Below are 22,957 nucleotides of genomic sequence, written 5' to 3'. Positions count from 1 at the left end.
AGCATTGTCATTTCAATATAAATGTTGTATTGTGTTGGTAATAAGTATTATATGTTCATATAAATCATATACATTGAATATTAACATGATAAAATGTTCAATACTAGATTTTTGGTAAACTAAAGATAGGAGTAGTAATTGACTAAGACACGAGGTTATAAAAATGAGAATTTGAACTTTTTTTTACTATGATCTATAAATTTGATATTAATTTCGATAGTAAGGAGTCCAAACCTTAATTATAAGTACAATTAAGTACTTAGTCCGTGAAGAAGATGTCATAAAAAAAAAAAACCCATTTTATCATAGCTAGGGTTTGAAAAATTGTGATTCTTTTTCGGCGATGTATTTTTCCTCTGGAGAGGCTGCGTTATGAGTGGATGATCGGAAGGAGACATTATTTGGCTTCGTTTACACGCATTTTCGCTTCAATTTCAAACGTCCATATCCAGTGCAATGCTCCATGGTATAGGATACCAAACCAGCTGCACTCTTCGGCTACCAGAAGTTCGATGACGCCAATAGAGGAGGACGTACTTTGTTCGACGCTCGACGACTGCAAGCTTTCCACGCATTCCTCGGATGCTGCTGTTTGTGAGCTCATAGATTGTTCAGTCTTGCCAAGCAAGGAGGATGAGGGGAAGCATTCATCAAATGCAATAGAGAGCCCCCTAGGAGATAGGGGGCGGGTAGAGAGGGCGTGGAAATACTGGAGTAATTTGGGAGAGCCCAAATTCATAGTTGCGCCCATGGTGGACCAATCCGAGCTGCCTTTCAGAATGCTTTGTAGAAAGTATGGAGCTACAGCTGCTTATACTCCTATGCTGCATTCCCGTCTCTTTGCCGAAGACTTAAAATACCGAAGTGTCGAGTTCACTACTTGTAAGGTTAGCTCTGCATTTTTTTAAAGTCTTTCATTTTCGTTTAGTTAATTCTCCTTGTTCAATTTAGTTGATACGAGCTACAGGATTTCTTCCGTCTGGCACTTAAAACTGGCCTTTTCTATTGGGATGCACTGTACCTAGTCAGAATGATGACTCATTTTCCTTGCTTTCAGCAGTTTATTTTGTCTCCTGGGATTTAAACCTGGGTATTCATCATGAAATTTGAGATGTTTTTATTACCCGAGCTCATCCCACTAGACAGTTTCCATCCTAATTTTGTTTCTAGGAAATATCAGAATCTATTCATTTGTTTCCTTTCTGGTGTGAACCTTGGTTTTGGTTAGGGGCAGCTTTAAAGACAAGGTGGGTATGTCTTGATCACATTTTAAAGATTGGTAAACATGGTGCTTTCTGCGATATACCCCATCACAATTAAACTGCAACCTTGTTACATGTCTTCAGGTGTTGTTAGTCCATTTTTTGCATTTTGAGAATTTAAACTTGGGTCATGCTTCTCTTACCTTTGCATCGCAACCCCAAGCCAAAACCATTCAGGGTACATAAAGGCAGAGGTTAACTTCTTCACGGGTTTTAATTTACATTGTTTATGCTAAAATTGATTACAGATTCGACTCATTTGTTTGTTTGTTTATTTTTTTGTTGTCTAGCAAATATATATTGAACTTTAGGTGCATTTTTAGAATTTGCAAGTTTGTTCTTAGCTCAGAATTGTCTGCATTGGACTATGAAAGTTAATAGGCGCAATTCATCATGTTGACAAAAACATAGTTCTAAAGTCTGACCCGCAAACTGAGCGAGATGCTTTCAAACAGCTCATCACCATGAACGTTCCTTCTCATAAACATCTCCTAATCTGTGGTTTTAGCGTGTTTATTTCTTCATGCATTGAACTAACATGATACATGAATAGGTCAACACCACATTAAAATGGAAGAATGTGAACAAATGCAAGGAAATTGCTAGAGAACTACTGTGACATTAATAGTACTATGGAGAAAACTAATCAGGGAGATTACTCAAGCACAAGAGAGCTAATAGCTTCTTATCTCTACTAAAATTACAGTCTAGTACGTTTTAGTGAATCTTTATACAACCTCCAACTCTAACATGAATGAAAAAATTGTATAATCTACAATGTCAATTGGCACTACACAGAACCATGCTGAAAGTTGACATACATTTGCAAGTCTAAATAACAGGAGGAAGACATGAGTGCCGTCCCATGCAGCAGAACCAAATTTTCCTTTTATAGACTTTGATAAGTTCCCCTGGCTTCAAAGCACACAAACAATGCATATAAGTCAAAATGAATATTCTAAATCCTTCACATTCCTACCACTATCTTGCTTGTGATGAAATTACTGGTTTTTAAGAGGGGATTGTTTGTTTGCTGAAGCATTCACCATGATCACAGAAAAATTCACTGGGTTAGTCGTAATTGATTTACGTTAAATTGAAAAGGCAACTTTCTACGAAGACTCTAAATATGCATATCATTATAATTTATAATCAACCGAAGAAAGACACAAAGTAGAAGGAAGAGATCTACTGATCATAATTAGCATCTCGGAATCAAATTGACTCTCTTTAAGTTCCACTTTGCAACATGGGGGAGAAAGTATCACTAGGGTGTTTTACTGCCCAATCAGGGATCTGTTATTGATCCCCCTTGCTTACTTCCTACTGGAAGTGGGCCTGGCCCTTTGCAAGGGATCTAAACATAATTATGACAAGTCATTCTGGAACTGGTGAAAGATCCTACAAGCCTTAGTTGATCACACCCTATAGCTACTGCTAACTTAGCATGACACCTGACTAGGGTTGTATCTGGAGTCTTATGAACTGACTTGCACCCTATAGACATGGATAGTGCACCTTGGTCCTATCCGACTTGCATCCTATAGACATAATTTGCTATGTTGTAAACATATTGGGGGGGTCCCTATTTGACCACTACATTTTGACATACTTGTCTTTAGATCCCAACATATATAACCTTTCAGTTTATATTACCTATTGTCTCAGTTTCTGTTTGCATTGTGCAAATCTAGTTTTTATAACACTGATGGCATAGAACTGTACAAAACAACCCTTAAGTTATGTACTCGTTAGGAACCTACAACCGTACCAATATAAGTATATGCATAAAATCTGCTGCTCTGTTGTAATAAAGAAAACAATATGAATCTTATTTTAAATCATCTCTAACCACCTATTTGGCAAATATTCTGGTTTGAGTTCCATATTTTCTTTTGCTAGAATTTAGGATTCAGCCTTGGTCTTTCTTTGAATGGTGACCGTACTCTGGTTGTATAGAGTTATGGTAATTTGCAACATCTCATGATCTGATGAAGGGCCACACCACCCTACCAACTCATAACCAAGAATGCAACAATATGGAGACAAAGAGTGATAAAATGCTTCCCAAGCAATTTTATTATACTTGAAAATCCTTACAATATATTCCAAATAAGAGAACTCCAAATTCTTACAATATGAGAGAGCTTCCAAACCAAGAGCTTCCAACTAGCCTGTACACCAAGAGCTTCTACAAGAAATTACACTTGAAGACCTCTACTTCCCGAACTTGATTACAAATGATAATAAGCCTTGCTTAAATAGGAACTTCCAACCCAAGACATTACAAACACAACCAATGTGGGATAAAAGATAAATACAACTACCTTAAAACAAATATTAAATTCCACCCAAATACAACTAAGCACCACCATGTGGCCCAATTAGAAAATTACATTTCCTTTGTGGATCACAACAAATATTAAACGCATGATTTAAGGAACTTTCCACAAACTTCTAAGATGCCACCTACACACTTCGATTAATGAAATGACAACTATTTTTCTTATTTTTCTATTTATGACACCTATGCACCTTGAAAATAAAAATTCCTCTTTTCTCATTTTTAATTTTTAAAAAAAATGTTTTTTTCTTTCTATTTTCGTGACTTTCTCTCTCCACAATTTTTTTTTTTCCTTCTTCCGTGATACAAGATGCTCCTGCATCATGATCTCATGAATGTGCTTCTATCTCTGCACTATTTGTGCTTGCATACAACTATTGTTTTACCTTAAACTCTCTACTTTTCCATTATTGTTACTAGTTGTTTCTAGTTGACGAGGAATTAAAATAAGTTTTTTTAGTAATGTCCTTAGCTGATTGGTTCTGTAATTTCAAGGATGAGCATGGTGCTTGCAAGGGGGCAGTCACAACTTGGTCTCATACAACCCAAAGAATATTCGATAGTTTAAACCAGCATTTAGTTATAAAAGGAAATAGGAAGGTTGCATGGGGATGGGGGCACTTGGGTGCTTTGGGGAGGGATATGGTTACGGGTACAGCTTTATTTTCAAAATAGGGGACAGGGGTACTTTGGGTAAATCGATTTTTTTTTTTAATAATATAATTCAAACATTTATAGAAATCCTGAAAAAATTAAGTCAACAATGGTTTTTCAAAACAAGAACAGTGATAAAGTTTGCAGTTGTAACTTATTGTTTTCAGTTTCAGATTTGCAATATGTTTGTAATAATAATATATGCTAAATGTTTAGATGCATAAAAAAGAAGGCAGACTTAAAAATAAACAAGAACATCATAAATCATATAATAACGACATATTGAAAATGATAAAGTTCTGACTTGAACAGTGATAAAGTTTACTGCTAACCACTATTTTATCGAAGTTTCAAACTGATTACGTATTGAATTAACAACAGTAAACTTTATCACTGTTCAAGTCAGAAGTTTGTCATTTGCAATATGTTATTGTTATATGATTTATAATTTCTTGTTCATTTTTAAAGTCTGCCTTCTCATGCAAACAAAAATCTGTACCAAAAATTAGAAGTGTTAATCAAGGTTCTTAGCTATGATGCTCTCCACTAAGTACCCAGTACTTGAGTTTGTGTGTCCAGTGCTTGGGTATGTGGGTACTTGTTCTAGGGTTGTGGGTACATGTACCCATGCAACCTTGGAAAATAGTATTGTGGATTGGTTTTAATTTTTCTTTCCCGAGAATGGGTTATATATTTCCATAAGAATCATTCATTCTTGATATTCAAGCTCTAGGAGTATTTAAGAATTTGATGCGCTTTTCTTTCATATCCCTACTCGACTGCTAATGAAACTCATGAGCTATTAAAGAGTGACTGGTATTACTGCCCTCTTATTATAGAGTGATAGTGATTCCTTGCTTCTTTACTCATTAGCACTTAGTACACAATTTCCTAGTACATGCTTATATATTAAGAAGAGGCATTTTATTTCTCTCAAATCAGACAAGCTATTAAATCTCAGAAGGATTCAACACCTTTCAGCAGTTATCTCTGTGATGTTTCCTATCTATCGAGCTTGGATTTTCTTAAACAAGCTTGTTAATAGCAGTTAGATTAATTTGTTTGCATTAAACAGAGTTCCTAAGTTTACAGTTAATGCATGCATAGCAATGAGGAAAACTATCTTTTTGTATAGCACCACCGTGCTTTGCATATTTCTAGAATGAAGAAAATTGTAATTTGAATTTACAAGCAAAGGATTCTTTGGTAAGGAAACACTACACATGCCTGGTAGTTCTCTACTGAACGGTAGCTCCCAGCTATCTCCTTTACTGCCTTCCAACTTCAGACGTCAGTATTTCTTTCTGTAAGTTGTAAGCCTCAGTGTAGAGTCTTCAAACTCCCTCTCTCTTATTTGTCTCGTCTTTCGTTCAGATTATGTAATGTTTTCTACAGAATCGCTTCCCTTCCAAATTGCTTGAGTTATTCTATTTTTTTAATCTTGCTGCTCTTCTTAAGATGCCGTGCGCATCTATCCCTATTCTTTCTAAGTCGATGCTTATTTAAACTGTTTTTTGGGTCAAATGAAATGTCGTTAAAATGCATGTTAGTTCCAACTCTTTCTTTTCCATTTGGATTTTTTTGATGGTTTTGTAGCTTCAATATGTGACTAATTACTACTTATATCATTCATAGATATATAGAATGGTTCTTTATTATATATAAATATATTTAATTGGGAAATTTAAGTATAAATATTAATGTTATTAATAATGCTGATAAAATTAATATGAAATTTATGATAGAGGAAAGTATATATATATAAATCCACGTATATTATAAATCACATTAATGTTGATTGGTTTGTACTCATCTCGCAAGCATTATAGAGAGTTGGTTATGTAAATCATGTTGTATCAGTTGAGTCAATTCATGTGTGGAAACGTGGAGCCATGTCCACGGAGGATCATGTCTCCATGTAATGTGGAGGCATGTCCCTGGGTGGACATGTCCCCATCTCTTCAACAGATATTTATATTTGCTGACCGAGACTAGTTGATACACAGTGAACACAAAAAATATTAACAGTATTCAAGTTATCGACTGCTTCGGAAATAAATAGTCTTCATAACAAATTTTCTGCAAGGTAAGGTACAGTACAGTGCATACCTATCATATTAAATCAGGCATAGTCAAAAGGAAAACAAATAATTCTAAGAGAATTATTTCTAATAATTATTAGCAGAGATTTATCAAATATAAATTAAGATTCATCTCCTAGTAATCTGATCCAATTCTAACATGGTATCAGAGTAGGTGTGAGAAAAAGATCAGATCAGATTTTCTACATTGCGGTAATTACCATAAATATTGTTTTTTGGAAAAAAAATATTGCATTTGTCAAGATGGTGAGTGGAATTAGACTTGAAGACAGATTTGAAGGTGGTTCAAATTTCTAAGCTTGGAAATTATGAATTATGCTTGCATTAAAAGAGCATGAGTTAAAAACAACAGTGGAAAATGCAATCCCTGAACCTAGTGAGAAAGATGAAAAGATTCAAAGGGAAAACAACAACACCAAAGCAATGAAATTACTGGTAGATGGAGTGAAAGATCACATATTGCCTATTATCATAAAATTACTCTCAGCATATGCTGTGTTCAAAGCCCTAGAAGACATGTTCAAGATCAATAACACTAGTAGGGTTCTCACTCTTAAAAATGAACTGCACCATATGAAGATGAATCAGGGAGAAACTATCACCTCATACTTTATGAGGATAATGGATTTGAAAAATCAACTGTCCACAATTGGTCGCACTTTTGATAGTAAGGAATTAACTATGATAGCCCTAAATGGACTTCCTATCTCATGGGAATCATTTATTCAAGAAGTGCTCGCTCCAAACTTCGTACATTTGACTGATTGAAATCGACTTCATTTGAGAAGAGTCTAGATTAATGACTAGAGGGATCCATATGAATCCCACAAAAGGAGACATTCAAATTCTCACACTCAATCGCACGAAAGAGGGAAGAAGACTAACTTCAAATGGAAAAAGGGCAAGGATACAAGTGGGAAACAATCATTCAAGAAAAGGAGGGACCTATCTAAAGTGCAATTCTATAGATGTGACAAATATGGTCATCTTGCGGGGAAGTGTCCCGATAGACCCAATCCCTAACCCTGCTTCGCTAAAGTTAGTAAAATTAGCATGGATATGGATTCCGAGAAACTTGTATTTTACTTTGCCCTATCTAGTCAAGTTTCAAACAGCCTAAACACCTAGGTATAGACAGTGTAATAGGCTTCAGAGAACATCTAGATTCTATAGAAGAAAATTATGATGAAGAAGTAACTATTGGAGATTATTCAAATTATCCAGTAAAGGAAATTGGAACTTGCACTATCAACCTTAAATCAGGCATCGCACTCCAACTTAGAGGTGTACTGTTTGTACCTGGGATCAAAAGAAATCTAGTTTCTATTTCAGCACTTGAAGACAAAGGGTACAAAATTACTTTGATGGAAGGGAAAGTACTAGCTTGGCTGAAGAACTCAAATATCAATAATGCTCTTACTATTGGAATAAGGCATGAATGTCTTTACAAGCTATGTATTTCCCCTTGTCAGACCTTAATCCATGAGTCAACCAATGCAAATGAAATCTGGCACATGAGACTAGGACATTTTCATTTTCGTGGCTTACCCTTTTTAGAGAAGATGGTAATAGGACTACTTAAACTCAAACCTGAACATGAAGGGACTTGCAAAGGTTGTGCATTAGGGAAGAACACCAAAAGCACCTTTCGCAATAGTGAAATTAAATCTAAAATTGTACTAGACCCTGTTCATTCTGATTTATGTGGACCTATGTCTGTTCCATCCATAGGAGGATTTTTGTATTATATTATCTTTGTAGATGACTACTTTCTAAAATGTAAAGAATCTGAAGAAATTGTTATAAGGTTCAAAGAATTTAATGCCCTAGTAGAAAACATATTAGGGAAGAGGATCAGAACACCAAGAACAGACAATGGGAGGGAATACACTTCAGAAGTCTTTCAAATTTTTTGTAAAAATGCTAAGGGTTAGAGGGAGTTCATTGTTCCATTCAACCCTCAACAAAATGGAGTTGTGGAATGAAAGAACATAACTATTGTTGAAGTTGCGAAAGCCATGATGCATGATCAAATTTTAGAAACTTGTCTTTGGATTGAAGCTTCTAATATTGCCGTAGATATACACATTCTCATCTACAAAACAAAATCCTTGAAGAAGCTTTCAGTAGAATTAATCCAAATATAAGTCACTTGAGAATATTTGGCTGTCCCGTTTACATTCACATTCCTGAAGAGAAAAGATCTAAACTAGAACCTTCTGGGAGGATGGGAATTCTTGTTGGGTATATTGAAACTTTTAAAGCTAACAGATGATTCTTTTTGGGTCTTGTGTACATCATGAAGAAGTGATGACTTCTAAATGATAATCACTTGTACTTCTAACAATTACTGCAAGGTGACGATCTTACAATAACTTGATCTTCTATCACGATGGATATCATATGTTTGATATCTAAGTAGATATCTACAAGTTGTATTGTATAGATGTATCAAGGCAGATTAATAACCATGAACAAACCATGATTATAATGGCCCTATTTTAAGTATCACATGGGTGATATGTATGCATATACCTTATGGACATCTTGAGTACTTGGTGAATATCACGAGACTTGATATTTGTAGGCCATTACTCTAAGTATTTGGTAAATATCACGAGACTCGATAGGCCATTACTCCTAATATCATGAGATGATATCATTAGGGTGGATATCCCCAAAAGAAGATATCCGTGAACATGCCATACATTTCTGATATTAGATTAAAGTGATAACACTTCACTTTGTGTTGATATACACATTATCCTCCCTAGCTAAGAGGGAGTGTTGATGATTTTGCAGCTTTAGTTGGATAAAATTATATGTGACTAATTTCTACTTATATCATTCGTAGATATATATAGATATAGGTAAAATAGAGAATTGTTCTTTATTACATATAAATATATTTAATTGAGAAATATAAATATAAATATTTATGTTGTGATATTACTATTAGGATTTAATTGTGTAGTTTTTGAGTCAAACTCATTGACTCATGTTTCATTATTCATGAGAATCCATCTCTCATGACAATAAATGGAACACTTAGTACTCATTGGTTCTAGGTGATGCTCATAGGGGTGAAGCACTGGGACTTCCTAGGAGGTCACCCATCTCAATATTACTTCAACTTGAGTGCGCTTAATTACAGAGTTTCCTCTATGGTTAAACCCACTCTGCTTGTAACCCCATTTGCAAAACCTTCACCAAGTGTTGTGCCTTATGAACCATTCATTAGAAAGCCCCTTAAGCTCATCAATTGATAAGTAGAAGATATTTTTCCACAACAAGTCAAATTGTGATATTGCTATCAGGATTTATTTTTGTAATTTTTGAGTCAAGCTCATTGACTCATGTTTCATGAGTAGTGATTCACGTGAATCCATCTCTCATGACAATAAATGGAATTCTTAGTACTCATTGGATCTAGGTGATGCTCACAAGGGTGAAGCACTGGGACTTCCCGAGAAGTCACCCCTCCCCATACTACTCCAGCTCAAGCACGCTTAACTATAGAGTTTTCTCCCTGGTTAAGCCCACCTTGCTTGCAGCCCCATTTGCAAAACCCTCACCAAGTGTTGTGCCTTATGATCCATTCATTAGAAAGCCCTTTAAGCTCATCAATTGATAAGTAGGAGATATTTTTCCAAAGCAAGTCAAATTGTGATATTGCTATTAGGATTTAACTGTGTAGTTTTTGAGTCAAACTCATTGGCTCATGTTTCATGAGTAGTGATTCATGTGAATCCATCTCTCATGACAATAAATGGAACATTTAGTACTCATTGGATCTAGGTGATGCTTACAAGGGTGAAGCACTGGGACTTCCTGGGATGTCACCCTTGGGTTTAACCATTGAGGAAACTCCATAGTAAGCGTGCTTGAGCTGGAGTAGTATTGGGATCGGTGACCTCTCGGGAAGTCTCAGTGCTTCACCCCTGTGAGCATCACCTAGATCCAATGAGTACTAACTGCTCCATTTATTGTCATGAGAGATGGATTTGTGTGAATAATTACTCATGAAACATGAGTCAACGAGTTTGACTCGAAAACTACACAGTTAAATCCTGATAGCAATATCACAATTAAACTTGCTGTGGAGAAATATCTCCTACTTATCAATATTTATGTCATTAATCATGCCGAAGAAATTAATATGAAATTTATGAGAGGAAAAAAATAAATATTTCCACGTATATTATAAATCATATTAATGTTGACCGATTAGTATTCATATCTCTTGAGCATTATAGTGAGTTGGTTATGTAAATCATGTTGTATTGACTGAGTCGATTCATGTGTGGAAATGTGGAGCCATGTCCACTAATGAACATGTCTGCACATAATGTGGAGGCATGTCCCTCCATGGACATGTTGCCACCTCTTCAACAGATACATATATTTGCTGACTGAGACTAGTTGATACAAAGGGAACACATAAGTATTAAAAGTCTTCAAGTTATTAACTTCTTTGGAAATAAATAGTCTTCATAACAATTTTTCTGTTGCAAGGTACAATTCATACCTATCATATTAAATCAGACATAGTCAAAAGGAAACAAATAATTCTGAGAGAATTATTTCTAATAATTATGAGCAGAGATTTATCAAATATAATTTAAGCTTCATCTCATATTAATCTGATCCAATTTAACAAATTTCATTTAAAAAATGGGCTGCAATATGTTAAGGTCTAAGATGGTTCTCCAAACTAGATGAAATTCACATTTTTAATTTCATTTTGCAGCAATCCAATTGCCACCACCATAGTTGGAAAACTCACCAAGCCCTCCAAAAGTTTAATCGGGAAAAACTCGGGAACCTAAAAAACCGCTGAAATTTAATTAAAAATACATTTATTTTGCAAAATTTAATAAGAAGATGCATCTAATAAGTTAATTAAAGACAATACAAAAGAAACAAACAGAGTTTAGATATATATAAATGCATAGTGCGTACAAAATTGCATTCTCATGCGGAATGCTCATGGTAGGAAGCAAAATAGTAAATAGTTTCAATCTGTCAAACTAGAAGTAAATATTAAAAGTCTAAATACATCAATACGACTCAATCACATCTTCCTCTTTCCACTTGCACTAGCAGGAAAGCGAAGGGGTCTAGTCCTAGAAGAAGTGCCCTGCACTGGGATAGGGTGTGAGCTGCGTGACTGTGAACTTTGTGGCCGTGCCCCCTCGCTCGACGTCCCTATTGACTGGCTCGGTGTCCTAGAAGAGGATGCATCTCCTCCTAATGGTAATGCTTGATCCTCGCCTGAATCATCCTCGTCCTCGTCCTTGTCCTCATCCTCAATGTCATCCATAGTGAACTGAAAATCAGCGTCAGCCTCCCCCTCCATGGCCTGCCTCTCCAAATTAGCGATCTCATCTGGTGCAAACAATGGACCTAGCTCCTGTGTTGTCCAATCAGAATAAGGATCTATCTCATCTAGATCAAGTGGACCAGGTAGTTCTAAGAGCTGTGCCTTTTTTATGCGCAACTTAAGATTATAGTGCACATAAACAAAGTCATTAAGCCGTTTTTGAGTTATTCTGTTTCTTTTCTTTGTGTGGATGGACTCAAATAAGCTCCAATTGCGCTCACAATGGGATGAGCTACAAGGTTGGGATAGGACTCTGAGAGCAAATTTCCTTAAATTGGGGGTATTGCCACCCCAACTTGCCCACTAAGCATTTGCAAAACAAAATAAAAAAAGTTATAAAGCAATAAAAAAAATAATCAAAAGCACAACTTATCAATTAGCAAAAGTTTTAAAGTATGACGCTTTACCTGGTGCTTGAGTAAATCTTGCTCTCTTTGCTAGCATAGAAGAGAACAAAGGACCCCTCGATTCCACATAGATTTGTTGTTCGGTCATAATAAGGTCTCTCTCCTCTTCACTTGATATCATTCTCTCAATGTATTTAGAGAGACCTTCATGACCTCTCCATTAGGATCTGAGTAGGAATCATCAGCCCTAAAACAAATAGAAAATGATATCAAGTCTTACTACACAACCTTAAAAAGTAAAGTAAAATAAAGTCTTAGTGAAATCCCAACTTCAAGGACAATCAATTATCATGATTCATAGTACCTAAATTTGGGATTGAGGAAGTAGCCTGCTGCATGAATAGGTTGGTGGAGCATATTGTTCCACCTCCTATCAATTATTTCCCAAATGGGGTCAAATCTAAGACTGTCCCCATGATAGTAACTTCTAACAGCCTCTTTCGCCCTATCCATGGCCTCATAAAGACCTCCCATTGGGGATTGCTGCCCATCACATATGCACAAGACTAGAACTAGGGGCAGAGACATCTACATTTGAAATTTGAAAAATACAAATTAGTTAATAACATAGTAAGTTATGAATTGATAATGAAACTTGAATAAATTAAAAATATAATGTTTTGATTTTTGAAGTTACCTCCACAATCTCCCTAGCCTTTGCAAAAAAGCTATCATCAAAGACTATCTGTGCCATAGCCTCTCCTTCGGGCTTCTTTGAGTAAGGTGAAGCAACCCAATCAGCACACACAAACATTTTCTACAAAGCCAATATGTGTTCAATAATACTTTGCAACGTCAAGAAGACTGTTGCAAACCTTGTCATAGCAGGTCTCATCAAATTTTTGCCTTTAGTGGCTTTTCTCATCAAGCTGAGAATCCATGGGTCAAGAAGACGGTTGCGAACCTTGTCATAGCAGGTCTCATCAAATCTTTGTCTTTAGTGGCTTTTCTCATCAAACTGAGAACCCATGGGTGATTATAGATATATTTCGTGACTTGCCTAGCATCTTCCACAGCTGGACTCACCCAATCAAGTTTTCCTATGTCCTCCAAAAGAAGGTTAAGGACATGTGCTGCACAAGGTGACCAAAAAAGTGTGGGATGCCTCTCTTGGAGGATTCTACCTAAAAGATTAGCAAAAAATCAATAATCAATAACAAACTTTCCATATTTAGTATTTACAAATTGCATCAAATATAAATTGAATAATACCATAGCATTACATTTATGATTCATATTGATTCGAATATAAAAAATTAAATTTACTTGCTACCACATATGCTGCTGCATTATCCGTGATTATTTGCACCACATTCTCTATTCCCACCTCCATGACAACATTCTCCAACATTAAAGCCAATGTGGCTGCATTTTTCACTTTGTTGGAGGCATCGACAGATTTCCAAAACACCACATCATCTTTGCAAGCAACCAAGAAATTAATAATGGTTCTACTTCTTCCATCTGTCCACCCATCAGATAAAATGGTGCAGCCATACTTCTTCCACTCTTTCTTTTGGTCTTCTATCAATAATGTTGCCCTACCAACCGCTTTGTCAAGCAACCTACAAAATTTAAGTCTAATATTAAATAAAGTGTAAGTGTTAGTAAAAAATAGGAAATAAGTTATAACAATTAAGATTTAAAATATAACAATGAACTAAAGTGAATCACAATTATTTACAATTACTAAAATTTAAATAGTAAAATACTAACCTTCCACTCATATCCTTGTGATTAGGCGACTTGTACCCTTCGCCTGATATTGTTATTGCATTAACCATATTGACCCAATAGGGACTATCAACGGCATTCATTGAGATATTGTTGAAAAACCAAAAATCAGATGCTGCAATATTAGTTTGCTCATGCACCTCCTTAAACCATGTAGTGTCCTCTAATGATGGCTGTGCTCCAGGTGTGTTCCTGGGCACAAAATAACCCCCTATCCCTGATGGGGATCTGGATGGTGATGAAGAAGTAGGAGATGTAGAAGAAGTGGAACTGGTAAAAGAGAAATTTTGTTTGCGGATCCGTGGGCCACGAAGAGATCCTAGTATGTTCTCAAGTGCTTCTTCTTCCTCTTGCATATCAAAAGGAGCTCCTTCAGATTCAGCTATGGCTACCCTCATAGCTAATTTTGCCCTCCCCCTATTCAGTTTTTTCTCTTCAGCAGCTGCAAGTAGGGCATTGATGAATCTTTTTTCTTCATCAGTTACCTTGAGACAAGGATTTGAATCATGTCTCTTTATGCCTGCAAGGTGGAATTTGAGACGGTTTATGCCTCCAGAAATAATTCTCTCACATGGAATGCATATCACTTTCCCAACATCATTTGGAGCTTCATAGGCAAACTGCCATGTCTTATCTCTTGCATTTTTAGGCCGAGTGCCTATATATCCAAAAGGGCATGGTGTTTGTGGCCACTCTTCTTGCGGATTTGTCATTTTTTTTAATGCTTGACCGCTGCCCTACACATAAATTTATTGAAAAATGAATAAACAAAGTTAGAATTTAGAAGCTAGGGTTTCAAATGATCCAAACTTCAAACTTCAACTATATCCTTAGCAAACGGAAAACTTCAACCATATCCTTAGAAGCTATAGGGTTTCAAATGATTCAAAATGATTCAAACTTCAAACTTCAACCATATCCTTAGAAGCTAGGGTTTCAAATGATTCAAAAAGATTTTAAATGATTTGAAAACATTTACAAACAACAACAAAAACAAAAGAACATTTGTTATAAAACTATAAAAAGTTTTCAAACTATGATAAGATGAACATACCTGGAAAGAAATTTGTCTTCTAAAATTGGTTAGAATCCTCTACAATCCACTCAAATCCGCCTTGAATCACTTGCAATCAGCCAAGAATGCCTCCAAACCTTCTTCTCTTCACTCCTCAAGGCTCTAAACAATGCAAATACAAAAAACAATGAGAAAAAACACACTCACTGCTGCTTTAACCCGTCACAGGCCGTGGGCAAAACCTTCACCAGTAAATCGCGAGTTTTTAATAAAAACTCGCCAAGTTTTTAATAAAAACTCGCCAAGTTTTTGCCGATTCGGCGAGTTTTTACCAGATTGTCGAGTTTTTAAATTGGCGAGTTAATTGGTGAAAAACTTGTCGAGCTAGGAAACTTGGTGAGTTTTCCATCTATGGCCACCACTACCCATCGTGGCTGAAGGAGTTATTGTTATGCTAAAATCAATTTCCAAACTTTGTATTATGTCCACAAATAAATTACACCATAGTCTATCATGGCTGGAAAAGTATTTATATGTATTGCTTAGTTTTGAGAATAAGTGGACACATATTTTCCCATTTATCATTTATGTGAAGAGCATATTAAAAAGAAGGTAAGGCTAAGTTCTTAATGCAATATTTATTTATACCACCCATTCACCCTTATATATGCAGTATTTCAATACCTATAAACAGACACACGCACACACACGCACATAAAATTGCGAACTTGGTCGCCATGGTTACATACATTTGTATATACATACATACATACACACACACACACACACACACACACACACATACATTCTCTCTCTCTCTCTCACACACACACACACACACATATCTATGTATATACTTTATACTACACATATTTGTATGCACATTTGGTAAGATCATACCTATAATTCTTTGAGAAACAAAAAGTCTTAAGTTATCACATATGGTGTCAAAGACCAATAGATTAACAAGGTACAATTCTAGGATGCCATTTCTATCCAACAGTTGGGTTACTTAACACAACGATCAAATGACACCAACAAAAACAACTAGGATCCTAATCAAGACTTATGCCATGTAGGTTGCACTAGTCCAGACCTAGTCAATACTTATCAGTTCTGGAAATCCAGGTAGCTATGGATCATAACCATGCTTGTACCTCCCTTTCCCAATGAAACTTCAGCCCCCTGTTGCTTCAGAGGACAAGCAATTCCTACATCCACTTGCGAAGAAAAAGAGTAGTCAGTCTGTAATCATAAAGATTAAAACATTTGTATACGTGAAATAATCAAATTACACTGCTCCAGGAAAGAATGAAATTATTATTCCTCTTGCAATACTTGAACTATTGTTCCATGAAAGCAGGAAATAAAAAACCGATTACCATCTAGGGCATCGAATTAAGCAAACCCATTGTTTATGGACCCCAGGTATCATCTAGGTCATCAACATCAACGAAATATCAAAAAGTTTCAGTAGTCAGGAGGGATGTGACACTACTGTTAGTGGTAATTCAAAAACCATATGAGATGAATGGATGAGTGTTTCTATATGTGTCCAAGTTTGCGCTAAACTTGTGTAAAAACCATGAAAGGTTGATGAAAAGTACCTTTAATTTAAATCAAGATCATGAACCACAAGGGTTAGAGTTGGGTTTACTGCAATTGAAAGTGTGAAGTTTTACCATGTTTGGGAGATTTATTTATAGTGTGCACTAAGTTAATATTGTGAGTTGTAGGTGGTGTTGTTCCCATTGAGGTTCAAACCTCCACTAGGCCGTTGTGATCGCTGGCTTGTGTCTTTGCTGAGCCAATGTGCTTGTGGGTTTGAGCCTCAACTTTATAATAAAGGGATGAGGTACCCCATTTACAGCCTCACTGGTTTATAGCTACAGGTCAAAAGCATTTCACATGGAGCCAAAGGGCATGGCTTGCCAACATCACTGGTCACGTTAAAAAGTTTAACAAACACTTAATTAAACACTGAAATAAAATAATGTGAGTTGTAACTATTATAGATTTGAAAGTTGAAACTAATATATTGAGCAGTTTTTACAGGAGATTTCTTATAAAATAGGATACATGAATCCTAGAAATATGTAATACGTTCTTGAACAGAAAGAGAAAAATAGAAGTGTAATTTATTATTTAGTTTCTATAATTTCTGCTCTTTTTTCTATTGTTTGCTAGCATGCATTAAAAACAGTTAACCATCCATATACAGGGTACTGAACCATTTTATACAGATGCTTCTTTACACAGCAAGTTCTCTAGTTTGGTAATGTGCGTCATTGAACATCCATGTATTGAGATTTTGCCTGAATAAATGATAAGAGCTACAAAGCCTAGGATGCAGTGTCTTTCTTTTGAATCAATTGAACTCAGCACCATGCTTTAGTTTGCCATTTGGAAATATAAATTTAGGCTGTCTATAGAACATTAGGCTTACATATTAACTTATTATTCAGGATCCCGCTGCCCACAAGTCTCATGGATATTCAAAATATCTATTTATTTATTTAGAATACACTTTTTTTTTTTCAGATTGATGAATTAGTTGTTTCACCTCTTATGATGCCTTTATATGTCATCTACTTCCATAGTCTTTACTATAGAGCAATGTATGGAAAAGCAATGCTAATAATTGTTCGTAATCATGAACAATTGATTAATCTTATATCGTTTAATGTGTTGTACAGTCTATTACTAAAGCCTAGTAATTGACTTGTTGAATCTGCTGCTTAAAAAAAGTCATGTAATTCAAACTACTACATTTTGATTTTAAATATATGGAACAACAATTGTGCAATGTGAATTAAAAAAATGTTGTGATGGTTTCTTGGTTATACAAGGCTGCAAATTGTTTTATGGGATTCACATTTGAAGATTTGATGGTATGAAAATATTACGTTTCAAGTCTTTGATCAGTTTAATGACACCTTTAATTTCATATTAATTACATGCCATATGTGTATCGGGAAATAATCATATAAATGGATGCTACTATGGTCTTAAATACTGTATATTTGTCTTATGGTGTTGCTTCATAGTATCAAATGCCACTGCCGATTAGAAGATTATCTTGTAGAATGCTCAAGGAAAGCCCTATATTGGATATTCTAAATGCAATCCAAATTTTGTGCACCATTTTTCTTTTTTTTTTGTAAATTTTGGAGTTTCAAAGAACATCCTTTGTTAATTCAGCTTTTTGGAAGTTAGTCTTACACAAGCTTGTTGGATATGCAGGAAGATCGCCCTTTGTTTGTGCAGTTTTGTGCAAATGACCCTGAAAGGTTGTTGGCTGCCGCCCAGGTTGTTCAACCGTATTGTGATTACGTTGATATTAATTTGGGGTAATTCTTTAACCTTAGTGTTCTTCATATTAACTTGGAAGTTCATATCAGATGTATTTTTTCTAACGTTGGTAAGGAAATTTGAAGTTACCACATATTTCCCATGTAGTCAACTTCTACATCCTACCATTTGAATATTTTGATTCAGCAGTCAATTATTTGTCTGAAAACCTTGAACATATGCATAAATATTTGCAGTTGAGATTATTGAGCAATTGTCAAATTTTCATTCTAATAGGATGGGTTTATGCCTTGGATCATTTCCAAAATTATTAAGTGGACTATGTTCCCACTGAGGCCATGCGGATGCAAATAAGAGTTGACAAACATCTTGTAAATAATGCAGATTCCTATCTTAATGAATCTCAAATGCTAATGAAGCTAACTTATCAGGGAAAATTTGAAAATGGAACATAACCGGCAAAAACTACAGACTTTTTGAAATATTGGTTTCAAGGAAAAATTGAAATTCTAAGAAAATTGCAAAAGAATAAATGTTAATGATAATTGGTGGAAATATAAATTGGAAGCGACCTAAACTTATCAAAATAGAGGTTTTAATGATTTCATCAAACCTGAGAGAGGAGTATAATTTACATATCCCCATTTATCATCCCAGGGTTACTTTCTCTAACAAAGTTCCACATCATTAGAAACTTCGATTCAAAACAGAAGCTATAAGAATTGTCACAATTGACTACTAATTATTTTAGTTCCAAAGTTATAAGTTTGCTGCTTGAATGGTGTGCATATCAACTGCCAATTTATGACAATAATGAGATAGAGGTAGAACAAGAAGTCAATTGCTAGTGAACACAACTACTTAGATAATGCATGCAAATAGATAATTAAGGCCTAGATTGGTTTTAACCATGACTGAATGTATCCTAACTGACACAGACTCATGTCTAAATCTGCATAAATTTTATTCTCTAACAGGGCCGTTTATTTCAATTCTTTTGTTTACAAATTGATTATTGAAGTCAAATTTATTATGCAACTGCTATGCTGTCAGATATGTATAGGCTGTATACACAAAGACATAACAAGTAGGTCATTGGAGCTTCATCAAAGTTTACATTCTGTTTATCTAAAATGCATCTAGCGTGATATTGGTCATGGTTGCTTGGAGATAGGGACTGTTACATGTATGAGAGAAGGGGGCAGGTACTGGTAGGTTGTTTTGAAAAAGAAAGAGTTGTAGATGGGTTCTCTGTAATGTCCTGTTTTGTAAATGCCCTAGTTTTCCCCCCAAATCCTGAATTCCAAGTAGAACAAGGACTAGAATAGAATTAATAACATCATGTACCTGGTTGAGAACCTGCAACATGTTAGGAAATCATTGAAACATAATCCCGAAAATAGATGTTCCTTATTAGAGAAATTAAAGCATAGATCTTCTCTTTTTAAGGTTAGCAACATTGATTTAATGATATGATATATTTAATTTATTGATGGAGTTCAACCATAGGAGAGATTAGATAAGGGGCATTTTAGGGTGCCATAAATAATCATCTACCCTAGGCCCAAGAGTGGATGCCATCCCTCTTGGTCTCATGTGGCCCTTCGCCATCCATATGAGGGGGTGTAGCTAGTGACGAGTCCACATCTGCTCCCCTCTTCCATTACTATCCTTATCCTCATAATTATAGTCAACATAATGGTCAACCAAGGTCAGGGCATCTTTACCTTCTAAGCCCAAGGGTGGGGCGTCCTTGTGCCCCCTTGGCCTCATGAGACTATCTGTCACCATCATGAGGTGGCATACTTAGAAGAGAACATCATAACAGTTTGTCCCTTGTATTCCCCTGTTATCCCTACCATGATTGATTGCAGCAAATGTAAAAATTTTTTACACAATATTACATGTATTCTTTAATTAAAAGCTCACACAATAATACCATATTCATACACATTATTCATAAGCAAGAAATTATAAATAAGACCCATTATGCTGCCTAGTATAAGCTCTGATTCGTCCTACAAATTTATAGATATAATATTCAGATTCTATGTGCCTGAGTAAGATCACTGTAAGTCTTCTTTCCTGCCCCGCCATGGCTCTAACATCCATTAACGAGTGAAGTGTCTCGATTCTGTATATTTTGTAGCTAAAAAACAAATGTTCTTCATCAGGAATGGTCAACATGGGTTTCTATATATTTCACTATGAAGAATAATAATGAATCTACTTAGTAAATCAAAATAACTCTTGTGAATTACTAGAATCTACCTTAACCATAACCAAGGCACTGATTTTTGCTCTATGTTGTTTCACTTGGCATTTTGTATGTATCTTTCTTATTATTATTGCTAGTTTTTCACACTTACGATTATGTCTCTTTGCTATTTCTTTAAGGTGCCCACAACGTATTGCCAAACGAGGTAATTATGGAGCTTTCTTGATGGACAACTTGCCTCTAGTGAAGTCACTGGTTGAAAATCTAGCATCTAATCTATCTGTGCCTGTATCTTGTAAGATTCGGATATTCCCATTGCTCAAGGACACCATAGCTTATGCAAAGATGCTAGAGGCTGCAGGATGCTCTCTCCTTGCTGTCCATGGAAGAACTAGAGATCAAAAAGATGGAAGTAACAGAGCAGACTGGGCTAGCATTAAGGCGGTTAAGAAGGCACTTAGGATTCCTGTATTGGCCAATGGGAATATAAGGCATTTGCAAGATGTTTATGATTGTTTAAGAGAGACTGGAGCAGATGGAATTTTATCAGCTGAGTCCCTCCTTGAAAACCCTGCACTATTTGCAGGGTATCAGTTGGAAACAGAATGGTCTAATAATGTAATTTCGCAAGCAGGAGTGTTGGAGAAGTATGAGAAGCTGAAACATTCTGAGAATGGATTTGAAAAAGCATTGGATCAGGCCACTTTGCTCTTGGAATATTTTGATCTCTGTGAAACATATCCAGTTCCCTGGCGTATGATTCGAGCCCATGTGCACCGGATGTTAGGTGATTGGTTCAGGATTCATCCAGACATTCGCGAGGAACTCAACAAGCAATCAAAACTTACATTTGAATGGCTTCGAGACATGGTACATCGTCTCGTCAAACGTGACATTAAACTTGTACTCCACCAGTCAATTCCCAATTAGTTAGTGAACAATAGCCTCCCAAAGAGTCTTTGTAACTCTCACAATCCTATGTTTCCAATTCAAATGCTTTAAACACTGCCACAAGTCAAATCCCACAGAGAGTGGAGGAAAACAGTTTTGATAATGTATTCTAATATCTGATGTTTTTTAATTCATATTTATTTGCATTTTTTGAACTTGGCCTTGACACATGGGCATATAAAGTATTCGGATAGTTCTTACACTATTCTTGCCAGATTTAAAAGCTCACTCATGTTGACTACTTTCATAGTGACAGGATTTATCTCTAGGTCAACAAGAGCAGAAGCTGTCTTCTGTTTTATGCATGTACAATGTAGTTATCTGACGCTCACATTTTAAGCACACAGCAAAAGAGTTTCAATGGCATCTGACAGAGATTCCTGGATTTCCTGGCATTTGACAGAGGTTTCTGGTAAAGCACATAGATTTTTTCTTCAAATATCAATGAAACCTTGAGTTCTTTGAGAATTTTCCATATTTGCATATTATGATATGAGATTGCTAAAAGATTACAAATTGTACCCTCAGTTTTGAACCAATGCAAATGCAGCTAGAGTTATAAGAACTTTTAAGCTATGGCTTCTCGCAACCCCATAGCAGTTCTCTTCTCATGTTAAAAACTTAAAATCCATACATCATTTTTCCCAATTATTGGTAAATTCAATTGGCCTTGGAGATGGGGTACTTGATTTTTTCTAGTGTTTTTAGAAATTTCCAAAACCTGTGGGACTTGAGGGCCATTTTTAACCTTCATACTTTTCAGTAGTAGAGTTGTTGGCTTTTCAACAATTTGCTATAATGTATGTTGCAAAATGCACCTCATGTTTGAATGTATAGTAAGCATATAACAAGTTCATCTGCTTCACAAAATTCCTTCTCGTTACTTTCAAATATGTTGATTTAAATCAAGGGTTCGGATTTAGCTCCTCCCTCTTATTTATTTTTATTGCTTTCTAACTTCTGCTGTATGTGCATTATTACCATTTGTCACGGCTTTTACCAATTCTGCTGAACAGATGCGACTGTTATGTACTATTGAGTGCCATTGGTAAATGATGGCCAGCTGGGGACACTAATCTCACCTTAATCTGTTTTTTGTAGTATCTATATCTCTACCCTCAAATGTACTCTTCAAGTGATTTAGAATTCCTAAAAGAAACTAACAGTCATTATGAGGCAAACATGTTCAAACTGGTGGGATTGGAACAAAATGCCGAGTTAAAGCAGAATAATGAAACATAACAAATCTTACATTTTGCCGTGGAACTTATAATTTAATGTGCAGTAAAAGCAAGAGCTATCACTTGACTAACGGGTCTTTTGCAATTCGTTAACTAGCTGAGGGACAGGCTACAATGGTCACAAAGGCAAAATTGGCTTGATTAAGTATATTTGATGAAAGCTAATGAGTGGTAGATCAACCTAGACTTGTCTAGGTGCTTGAGAATACTCTCTGCAGCAAACTCAGCAAAATGTAGGTGAACATGACTCATTAAATATCTTTTCAACATATTAATGTTGAAACATTTTTAATTTCTGTAAATTGTTTTTTTCACTCTCCTCATAGTAAGTTGG

General features: G+C 35.6%; 1 protein-coding gene across 1 annotated transcript; it reads left to right on the top strand.

Moving 5' to 3' along the window:
• Positions 1-227: 227 nt before the first annotated feature.
• Positions 228-21,537, top strand: LOC149531969 (tRNA-dihydrouridine(16/17) synthase [NAD(P)(+)]-like). Its single transcript, XM_089809823.1, has 3 exons — positions 228-887; positions 18,145-18,251; positions 20,611-21,537. The coding sequence occupies exons 1-3, from the start codon at positions 381-383 to the stop codon at positions 21,359-21,361; spliced, it is 1,365 nt and encodes a 454-aa protein (XP_089665949.1). The 5' UTR covers positions 228-380; the 3' UTR covers positions 21,362-21,537.
• The last annotated feature ends 1,420 nt before the right edge of the window (positions 21,538-22,957 follow it).

This window comes from Cupressus sempervirens, chromosome 11 (genome assembly GCF_028749045.1).
Source record: "Cupressus sempervirens isolate cs-2001-9-10 chromosome 11, ASM2874904v1, whole genome shotgun sequence".
In the NCBI taxonomy this organism is placed as follows: domain Eukaryota; kingdom Viridiplantae; phylum Streptophyta; class Pinopsida; order Cupressales; family Cupressaceae; genus Cupressus; species Cupressus sempervirens.
This window is presented reverse-complemented; position numbering and strand designations above follow the sequence as displayed.